The sequence below is a fragment of the Chiloscyllium plagiosum genome, chromosome 3 (genome assembly GCF_004010195.1).
Source record: "Chiloscyllium plagiosum isolate BGI_BamShark_2017 chromosome 3, ASM401019v2, whole genome shotgun sequence".
NCBI lineage: Eukaryota > Metazoa > Chordata > Chondrichthyes > Orectolobiformes > Hemiscylliidae > Chiloscyllium > Chiloscyllium plagiosum.
In genome coordinates this window covers 50,452,802-50,464,099 of record NC_057712.1, presented here as the reverse complement: position 1 = coordinate 50,464,099, position 11,298 = coordinate 50,452,802, and the positions used below count along the sequence as shown (strand labels likewise).

The 11,298-nt window shown below is 40.4% G+C and overlaps 1 protein-coding gene across 2 annotated transcripts in view; it reads right to left on the bottom strand.

Moving 5' to 3' along the window:
• The window catches only part of LOC122543221 (collagen alpha-1(XIX) chain), a 412,403-nt gene that overhangs the window by 76,134 nt on the left and 324,971 nt on the right, over positions 1–11,298 (bottom strand). For both annotated transcript variants that reach the window (XM_043681707.1, XM_043681699.1), the window contains exons 33-35: positions 9,932–9,973; positions 4,522–4,638; positions 2,469–2,522 (exon numbers count right to left, since the gene is read on the bottom strand). In XM_043681707.1, the coding sequence (XP_043537642.1) occupies positions 2,469–2,522; positions 4,522–4,638; positions 9,932–9,973 (213 nt within the window). The remainder of the gene's footprint in view (positions 1–2,468; positions 2,523–4,521; positions 4,639–9,931; positions 9,974–11,298) is intronic.

The following is an 11,298-nucleotide window of genomic DNA, read 5'->3' as shown; positions in this document are numbered from 1 at the left end:
TGTGTGGTGAATTTTTTTGGTACTTTCAGAGTTACATTGCACTTTGCTCAAAAACTGCATACGTTCATGTAGAGCTCTGAGCTCAAAAACTGCATGAATTTATGTAAAACTCTGTTATCTTACTTTTTAGATTGGAATCAATCTAAGCATCAGGTCATAGACAGAGAACACAGGGGGCTAACACCTTCAACATATTGTCTAGCTATCACCATTGTTAACAGCTAACCCGAGAATGCAACTTTAAAAAAAAGGGTTTTGTGATTTACACATGAAAGAAGTGAAACTATCACTGTATTCTAACAAATGAAAGGCTTAACAGACGATCAATTCTTCAATGTATAATTTCAGTTACATCACACTGCAAATTTTTGCTATAAATTCTGTGTTAAGATCGAGCCCTCCACAATCACCTGATTCCAATTAAACCTGTTGGACTATAACCTGGTGTTTTGTGATTTTTAACTTTGTACACCCCAGTCCAACACCGGCATCTCCGAATTCAGAAGTCATGTCATTTAAGACCCTAGGATAAAGCCCATCAGGGCCTGGGAGCCTGTCAGCTTTCAATTCTAATAATGTTCTCAGTCCCTTTACTGTGGTGAATATAATTGTTTTAATTTATCTCCTGGCTTTTACTTGCTCCCTAACCCAATTCACAATTATTTCTGGGATGTTACTTGTACAATGAAAACAGATGTAAAATATCATCCACCATTATCTTATTTTCCACAATTAACTTCCTGACTTGTTCCTTTTTAAACACCTGTAAAATGTCTTACTATCTGATTATATATTTCCAGCTGGTTTTCTATCATATTTTAAATTCTCCTTAATTTTTCTGATCATTCTTTGGTATATTTTACATCCTGACTAATCTTCTGAAGCTAATTTCTGTGGTCACTTTAACGGCAAAGAGGTTAAGAGCATATCATACTACAGCAGACTGCTTCAACCCTCAAACCTTTCCTGGTGATATATAATCTTGTCCCTGCCCTGTTCGTTTGAAATATGCCAGGTACACCTTGACTGATAGGATCCTCCAAACTGCTTGAGACTCCTTTCCTTTGCTACTTCCTAAAATTTCAACCTGCTCCTTGCCATTAATTATAGACTAATAGGTTTCAGAGATTTCATGTGGTGATTCAGAGATTTCATGTGGTGATTCACTTGAGTCTCTATAAATAGACAAGATCGAAATTGTAGTTGTTGGGTTAGGATGTGTGCTTGTAATATGTACCTCTGCAAATAAATATTTATGGACCTGTGTGTAAACATTGACTCCAGTTCCATCCTTTGCCAACTGGCTTCCCACAATAGAAACTTGGCAAGGTTTTTCAGGGTGCTGTGGCTTCCCTTCCTCTAACTGTTCTTCTATGTAAAAATATGAGGAAAGCTGTACTCACAATAAATGAATTTTTAAGGTGGATAAGTGGGATAAAATATCAGAAAGGAGTGAACTAGGAGCTCAGAAGTGGCTGGGAATAGCACCACACAAAATGCTTCATAGAACTTAATGACTCTGAAAATGCAAATTCCAGTCATTCAAGTCAATTTGTGAAACTGGCACTATACATATTGCCACTGGGTGTGACTTCTAAGACATTTAGCTAAAACCTGTATCCAGAACCAAATTGACCCCTAGTTGAATTTATTAATGAGGAACCCACAATGTTTTAATGATGGGAAGGGTTGTAATACATTTGCTAATTCTGAGCAGGCAGTTTGGTTGACCACTCTGTTAAAATTGGGGCTTGTTAACAGGTATCAAATACATTGGCCTGTTTTGGTTAATGAGCCCCTTGTTGTATCAAAATTGGAGTCCTGCGAATAAATAGTTGCAACTGGTTGGAATCTTCATTGACTACCTCTTTGCATGCAAGCATTGAAAACCCTTTACCGACTGAAGTGTGGAATTATTTCTGTGGGCATGACAGCCCCAAGTGGTGGGCTCACTTTGTTACTGGGACAAATTACTGGTTAGTGTTCTTGGCCGATACAAAGATCAAGTTGATTGCTATGAGAGATTATCCCTTTGGAAAAGATGGTCATTAACCTCAAATTGTGATTTTCAGGGTCATCTTGCTATAATCTCCAATGTTTCTCTAATTCTGGCTTCCAGTGTATCTATAAGCTAAGTCACTCCACCTATGGCAGTCACATTTTTCACTGCCTATACCTGCAAGGTCTGGAATTTTCTCCCTAAACCTCACAAGCTCTCTTGCCTCTTACAAGGCAAACCAATGTAAACCCAAACCTTTGACCAACTTTCACTCACATGTACTAAACTATACTCCCAGTAATTTTGCTCAATAACACTCCTGGGAGGTGCCCTGGGATGCCAAAGGCCAGTGGAAATTCAAATGATTACATTGTAAAAATTTATCTGCCTGTACTTTGTTTTCTGCCTTGTTCTTATTATTATAAAATGGAAAGTTGAAACATTGTGTTAAGAAGAGTATCATACAGACCTTTTGTCCATCTAATCCAGGAATTCCAGGTGGCCCCCTTGGTCCTGGGTCACCCTATGAGAAAATAATTGCAACGTTCATTCAAAAGACAAAGATGTACATTTAAGCTGTATTGGATGAATGTACAGGCTATGTACACAGTGGGAATATACTGCATCCATCTTGTCATTGATTGATATTCTCTTTTGAGAGGGAACAATCAGAGACTTTACCCTCATATCAGCCCTTGTATCAATCACGCCTTCCAAGTGCCAAGCTCACCTCCTACTATACCCATTCCTGCAAAAATGATCACTCCTACTCATTCATTTAACCCTTCACTTCCAGAATTCCAAATGTGCAGCCTTCAAAATTGACTTGCTCTATCACATCACTCTATCAGCATTATATGTGATGCCCTCAAGTCTAATAAATTGTCACACCCTGATTGTTCCCCCATTGCACTCCATATCTGTGTTTCAATGAATGCATCAATGAATGTGTACCACCAAATCTGACTTGACTGTGTAAAGCACTGTTGACTCTTTTCTTCATCTGCAAAATCTGCTCACTATTCCAGAATTATCCTGGAATGTAAATGTAACCCTGGCTTCTTTTCTCTCCTGGAAACCATCTTCTTCAAAGATCCTAGGGATTGCTTTTTTGCTAACATTGGGATCATGTGATCAACTACCTCTGCCACTTCCCTCCCATTCCACTAACCTACTGGGCCAACCACCCTTAAAAGGTACCTCACTTAACCCTGAGCTTACATCTTTGTCAGATTTCTCTCCAATCTCTCCTCATGACCTCCCTCATTTCATCTTGTCCATGAGACCTCTTATTCCCTGACTGTATTCTCAATAACAGTTAAGCATGTGAGTATACAACTTTGACATTATTCCCTTTACCACCTAGCTTTCCCTCCTATTGCCCATGTTGGTGACATTGGTAATAATTATTTTTCATTAGTTGTTAGCCCTTTCTCCTTTATATTTAATATAATTTTTTTAATTTTACTTTTTAAAAGCTTTAAGGGCATTGGGGCAAAGATGGGAATGTGCATTGAGATGCAAGATCCACCATGATCCTATTGAAAGGCAAAGCAGGCTCAAAGGGCTGAATGGCCTACTCCTGCTCCAATTCTCTATCTTTCTAAGTTTTCTGCTCCTGCACTGCTACCTCGGTATGGCCCTGGATACTCATGAAATCGTCTATTTCTCATTCATATAAATGAAATCGCCAATATAATATCCATTTAAATGAAAAAATAATTAAGGAGAAAGCATTCACAATGGCAGGGAGTCAGTAAACAGATGTAATCAGGGCAGTGGAAACAGATTAAATTCCAAACAGGAAGAAAAGGCTTAATGCGAATGAGCAGACTTGGTTGTTTTTTTAAAATTAATCCATAGGATGTGGGTGTTGCTGGCTGGCAAGCCATCCAAAATTGCACTGAAGAACATGGTGATGCATTGACTTATAAACCTCTATTGTCCATTTGGATTAGATAGATCCACAATACCATCGGGGATGGAGTTCCAAGGTCTTGATCCAGTGACACTGAAGGAACAGTGATATATTTCAAATTAGGATGGTGAGTGGCTTGGAGGGAAAATTTCAGCTGGTGGGGTTCTCTGTAACAGTGGTCCTTGTCCAATCAGTTGAAAGAGGATATGGATTTGGTTTGTGCTATTTCTTTTGCATTCAAAGAGCTGGCAAAGCTACAAGAGACCAAGTAGACTCCAATGTTGTATGATTCTATGATGAACCGAGAGAAACCTTGCAAGTATGCTACCTGGAATCATGAAAATTCCCAGCAACTTTTGGCTAAAAGGAAGGCAAGTCAAAACTACTATAATAGTTTGATTTAGTGACAGACTTTCATGAGCTGTGGAGTCCTGGACAAGTATGTACCACATTTTATTAATTGTCTGGTTGTAGCCAATTCGTTGATTGATCTGCCAGAATGGACTTCCACTTACATACAAGTAAGCATTTGTATCATTTAGAAACTACCCATCTCAACAAGAATGAACCACACTTGTTAGCTTAATTCTAAATGTCCCTTTACCTGTCTGCCATCACGCCCATCAGCTCCGGGAATCCCAGGTAGACCTCGGTCACCTTTCATTCCAGGTAATCCTGAGAAGCCTCCATGGCTGCTGGTCAGGCAACTACTGCAAGCATTCTACACAGGGAACAAGGAAACAATGTAATGAAAAAATAAAGATAGAAGATAGAAGATTTTTCAGTAAGAGTATGCACTCTAAGAGGATTGTACATTCAAGGTACATATGATTCACAATCCTTTGAGAGAAGAAATTTCTCATTTCAGTCCTAAATGATCAACCACTATTGTGCCTCATGTTTTAGAATCCTCAACCAAAGGAATCAATTTCTCTTTGAATTGGGGTTGCCCCTCATTTTGAACTCCAGAGAAGACAAACTCAATTTATTCAGCCTCTCGTCATAGAATATCCCAGGGATTAATCTAGTAAACCTTTGCTGCACTATCTCCAATATAATCATGCTCCTTAAATAAAGAAACCAAAACTGCACATAGTTTTCTGGGAATTGTCTCAATAATGCCTTGTACATTATAGCAAGATTTCTTTATTCCTGTGCTCCCATCCAATTGCAATAAGGATTAACCTGTTTTCTTAATTGCTTGCTGTATCTGCATACTGACTTTCTTGATTGTATTCGAGAACAGAGAGCGAGTGTTCGCGGCTCAGAATTGGTGTAGGAGGGAGGGCTTCAGATATGTGGATAATTGGGTTAACTTCTGGACATGTACAAGGAAGATGGGTTGCAAATGAACTGGAGGGATACCAATATCCTGGGTGGGAGGTTTGCTAGAACTCTTTTGGAGGGTTTAACCAAGTTGGCCAATGGGATTGAAACCGGAGCTACGGACCAGAGTATGGGTAGCTGGTGTACAAGCAGATACAGCGTGCTGAGGAAGGATAGGCAGTTGATAGGGCAAATTTTCAGTCAGTGTGATGGATTAAAATGTGTCTACTTTTACAGAAAAATTGTCAAGAATAAGGGTGATGAACTTGGAGCATGGATCAGTACTTGGAGCTACGATATTGTGGCCATTACAGGGACTTGGATGTCACAGGGGTAGGAATGGTTGTTGGATGTTCTGAGTTTAGATGTTTCAAACGTGAGGGAGGTAAAAGAAGTGGGGGAGTGGTTTTGCTAATCAGGGATAGTATCACAGCTGTAGAAAGGGAGGTGGTTGAGGAGAGTTTGTCCCTTGAGTCATAGAGTCATAAAGATGTACAGCACAGAAACAGAAGTCAGAAACAAAAAAGGAGCAATCACTTTATTGGGAGTTTTCAACACACACCCCTATAACAACAGAAATACAGAGGAGCAGATTGGGAGGCAGATTTTGGAAAGGTGCAGAAGTAACAGCGTTGTTGTGATGGGTGACTTCAACTTCCCTAATATTGATGGGCACTTCCTTAGTGCAAATAGTTTGGATGGAGCAGAGTTTGTCAGGTGTGTCCAGAAAGGATTCCTGATTCAATATGTAGATAGGCTGACTAGAGGGTAGGCCATATTGGATTTGGTGCATGGCAATGACACATTTCGGTGTCAGATCTCTCGGTGGGAGAGCATTTCAGTTACTACTGGTATTGCGCAAAGATCTGTTTTGAGTCCACTGCTGTTTGTCATTTTTATAAACCAATTGGATGAGGGTGTAAAGGATGGGTTAGTAAATTTCCGGATGACTCTAAGGTTGGTAGAGTTGTTGATAGTGCAGAAGGATGTTGTAGGTTACAGAGGGACATAGATAAGCTGCAGAGCTGGTCTGAGAGGTGGTAAATGGAGTTTAAATGGAGATGGAAAGGTGTGAGGTGATTCACTTTGGAAGGAGCAATAGGAATAAGGAGTACTGGGCCAACGGTAAGATTATTGATAGTGTAGATGCGCAGAGGGATCTTGGTGTCCATGTACATAGACCCTGAAAGTTGCCACCCAGATTGATAGGGCTGTTAAGAAGGTATACGATGTGTTAGATTTTATTAGTTGAGGGATTGAGTTTCAGAACCATGAGACCATGCTACAGCTGTACAAAATTCTGGTGCAGCCACACCTGGAGTCTTGCATACAGTTCTGATTGCCACCTTATAGGAAGGATGTGGAAGCTTTGGAAAGGTTTCAGAGGAGATTTACTAGGATGTTACCTGGTATGGAGGGAAAGTCTTATGAGGAAAGGCTGAGGGACTTGAGGCTGTTTACATTAGAGAGAAGGTTGAGAGGTGACTTAATTGAGACATATAATCAGAGGGTTAGATAGGGTGGACAGTGAGAGCCTTTTTCCTCGATGTTGATAGGTAGCATGAAGGGGCATAGCTTTAAATTGGGGGGTGATTGATATAGGACAGATACCAGAAGTAGTTCTTTACTCAGAGAGTAGTAGGGCAGGGCCTGTTTCCACACTGTAAGTAATCTAATCTAATCTAATCTAATCTAAATTGAGGGGTGATTGATATAGGACAGATACCAGAAGTAGTTCTTTACTCAGAGAGTAGTAGGGCATGAAACGCACCGCCTGAAACAATAGTAGACTCGCCAACGCTAAGGGCATTTAAATGGTCATTGGGCAGAGATATGGACAAAAATGGAATAGTGTAGGTTAGATGGGCTTCAGATTGGTTTCACAGCTCAGCGCAACATCGAGGGCTGTACTGCATTGTAATGTTCTATGCTTTATGTTCTATAACTTCCTGATCTTTACTATACTCATGGAGAGGGATAGGAGTAGATGATATGGGAAAGTATTTATGAGGAGGGGAAATTAAATTGCTATTAGGCAGGAACGGTGGAGCATAAATTGGGAGCAGATATTCTCAGAGAATTGAATAACTGAAAACTGAGATTATTTAGAGAGCACTTGTTGTGAGTGCTGCGTTGGTTTGTCCCACTGAGGCAAGAAAGGGATGGTAGGATGAAGGAACCTTGGATGGCAAGAGATGTGGAACATTCAGTCAAGAGGAAGATAGTAGATTACTTAAAGTTGAGGAAGCAAGGAGCAAGCAGGACTCTAAAGAGTTATAAAGTAGCTAGGAAGGAACCGCAGAATGGACTTAGGAGAGCTAGAAGGGGGCATGAAAAGATCTTGGTGGGTAGGATTAAGGAAAAACCTAAGGCATTCTACACTTCTGTGAGAAACAAGAAAATGTCCAGAATGAAGGTAGGAATGATCAGGGATAGTGGAGGGAACTTGTGCCTGAAGTCGGAGGAGGTAGGGGAGGTCCTTAATGAATACTTTGTTTCAGTATTCACTAGTGACAGGGATGTTGTCGTTTGTGAGGACAGAGTGAAACAGGCTGTATGCTTGAGCAGGTTGATGTTAAGAAGGAAGACGTACTGGAAATTTTGAAAAGCGTGAGGATAGATAAGGTCCCTGGGCCAGATAGGATATACCCAAGGTTACTATGGGAAGCGAGGTAAGAGATTGCTGCACCTTTGGCAATGATTTTTGCATCCTCACTGTCTACTGAAGTAGTACCAGATGATTGGATGGTGGCAAATGGTATTCCCTTGTTAAAAAAAGGGAATAGGGATAACTCTGGGAAATACAAACCAGTCAGTCTTATGTTGGTGGTGGACAAATTATTGGAGAGGATTTTGAAAGATAGTATTTATAGTTATTTGGAAAAGCATAGCTTGATTAGAGACAGTCAGCATAGCTTTGCGAGGGGCAGCTCAGCCTCACAAACCTAATTCAATTCATTGAGGATGTGACAAAACACATGGATGAAGGTAGAGCAGTGGATATGGTGTGTATGGATTTTAACAAGGCATTTGATAAGATTCCCCATGGGAGGCTCATTCAGAAAGTAAGGAGGCATGGGATACAGGGAAATTTGGCTGTCTGGATATAGAATTGGCTGGCCCATAGAAGACCAAGGTTGGTAGTAGATGGAAAGTATTCAGCCTGGAGCTTGGTGACCAGTGGTGTTCCGCAGGGATCTGGTCCGGGATCTTTGCTCTTTGTAATTTTTATAAATGACTTGGATGAGGAAGTGAAAGGGTGGATTAGTGAGTTTCCCAACATCATGATGGTGGGTGGAGTTGTGGATCGTGTGGAGGACTGTTGAAAGTTGTAACCAGACATTGACAAGATGCAGATCTGGGCTGAGAACTGGAGTTCAACATGGAAAAGTATGAAGTGATGCATTTTGAAAGGTTGAATTTGGATGCAGATTACAGGGTTAAAGTCAGGATTCTTGCCAGTGTGGAGGAACAGAGGGATCTTGGATCCATGTCTATCCAGCCCTCAAAGCTGTCATCCAAGTTGTTAGGGTTTTTAAGAGATGGATATGTGTTGGAGAATTGAGTTTAAGAGCCACGAGGTAATGTTGGAGCTCTGTAGAGCCCTGGTTTGACCACACTTGGAATATTTTGTTCAGTTCTGGTTGCCTCATTATAGGAAAGATGTGGAAGCTTTAGGGAGGGTGCTGAGGAGATTTACCAGGATGCTGCTTGAACTGGAGCATGTCTTATGAAGAAAGTTTGAGGGCACTAGAGCTTCTCTCATTGGAACAAAGAAGGATGGGAGGTGACTTGATAAAGGTGTACAAGATGATGAGTGGATAGCCAGAGACTTCTTCCCAGGGTTGAAGTGGCTATCATAAGGGGGCATAATTTTAAGGTGATTGGAGGAAGGTTTAGGGGAGATGTTAGAGGCAGATTCTTTATACAGAAAGTGGTGGGTGTGTGGAATGCACTGCCAACAGTGGTAGTAGAGTGAGATACAGTAGGGATTTTTAAGCGACTTTTGGTTAGGCACATGGATGACAGTAAAATGTGGAGTATATACGTTAGTTTGATCTTAGAGTAGGATAAAAGATCCACACAATATCATGGGCCAAAGAGCCTGTATTGTGCTGTACTTTTCTATGTTCTATGGTCAAGTATAAGAATACCCAAATGCCTTTGAACATCAACATTTACTAGAAACACACATTTTAAGAAACATTCTGCTTTTCTGTTATTATGGACCACAATGAATAATTTTTCTGCTTCCCCATGTAATACTCCATATATCATCTTGTTGTCTATTCATTGGACCTATCCATATTTCTTTTCAATCTTTCTGGGTTCCTCATAGTTTACATTCTGCCCTGCTTCTTTTATCATGAGCAAAATTAGGCGCATTAATTGATGTCACTGCATCCAAATTGCAATGATGATTGTAAAAAACATTGACTTTTGGGACCCTTTACAAATCATAGCCAGCTAACTTGAAAATGCCTATGAACCAATCGTCTATCCATGCTAATATATCTTATCCTCAACTCCATGAGCTCTTATCTATTAAGCATTTATGTGGCATCTTTATTGAATATTGTCTGGAAAACCAGGTGATATACATCTACTTAATAGTAGAAGATTGAAGACTCGCCTTTCTGTGTCTTTGCCCAGTATTTTAGATCACTGCAGACATATTGCTTACTTACCTTTAGCAAGGCACCTATGTCTCCCATAAGAGGCAGTGCAGACTGAAATAAAACAGAAACACTTGGAAAAGTGAGAAAAACCATCAGGAGGACAGAAGCCCCAGTGATATGCCAATTCTCCAAATACTATTGTGGACATCTCAGCATACACTCAATAAAATAATACTACACTGTATTTCTGTACACTAAGAATGAAACAGATTTACAATATTATGTTCTCCACATGCAACTTAATAGCAAATATTACGAATTGTGGCCTGATGATCACACTTATCCTATGGGCCATTGAGCAGTTGTTGTGAATGTCCAATGTCTTAGAACAAGGAATAATACAGCACAAAACAGACCCTTTGGCCCTCCAAGCCTGTGCTGACATATTTTGACCATCCATACTAAAACTGTCTTTACTTACAGGATCTGTATCCCTCCATTCCCTTCCTGTTCATTTTTTCATCAAGGTGTTTCTTGAACACTGTTACTGTGTCTGCTTCCATCACCTCTTCTGATAACGTGTTCCAGGCACTCACTATCCTTTGTGTCAAAAATATGCCTTGCACAGTTCTTTTAAATTTTCCTCCCTGCACTTTGAACCTGTATCCTCTTTAAATTGATCCCTCCAACCTGGGAAAAAGCCTTATACTTTCCACTCTCTCCATGCCATCTTATAAACTTGTATCAGATCGCCCTCAATCTCCTGAGTTCCAGTGCAAACAAACCCATTCTATCCAACCTTTCTTCATAGCTAAAATCCCCCATACCTTGCAACATCCTGGTAAATCTTATCTGTACCCTCTCCAAAGCATCTTCTGGTAGTGTGGTGACCAGAACTGTATATAACATTACAAGTGTAGTTTAACTAAAATCCTATAAAGCTGCAGTATAACTTGCCTATCCTTACACTCAATGCCCCTTCTAATGAAGGCAAGCATACCATAGACCTTTTTTGCTACCTTATTTACCTTTGCTACCACCTTCAGTAAACTGTGGACCTGTACATCCAGATCCCTCTGCATTTGAATACTCCTAAGGGTTCTGCCATTCACTGTTGTGACGATGCTGTTTTTTTTCAAGAGCGGTCCCTAAAGTCAGAGATGCTGAAATGTCTGGGCAAGAGCTTGTTTAACAATGTCAGGTGACTGGTCAGATCTGCCAGTTCAGGCATTTTCTAGTTTCTTTTAATTGCAACAGTAAGAAGCAGCTGCGTGGAGAAAGGTTCCAAGCTTCAGCAGATGGTTCCTGACTGTCTTTCCCTCGAAATTTCTTTGCAAGTTGTTTTCTCCTACCCGTTAGAACCTGAGTTTAAATTTATGTTTTGCCAAGGAGTGTATTTATGGGATGTTGTGGGAATTGGAACAGCTGCTTGGTTA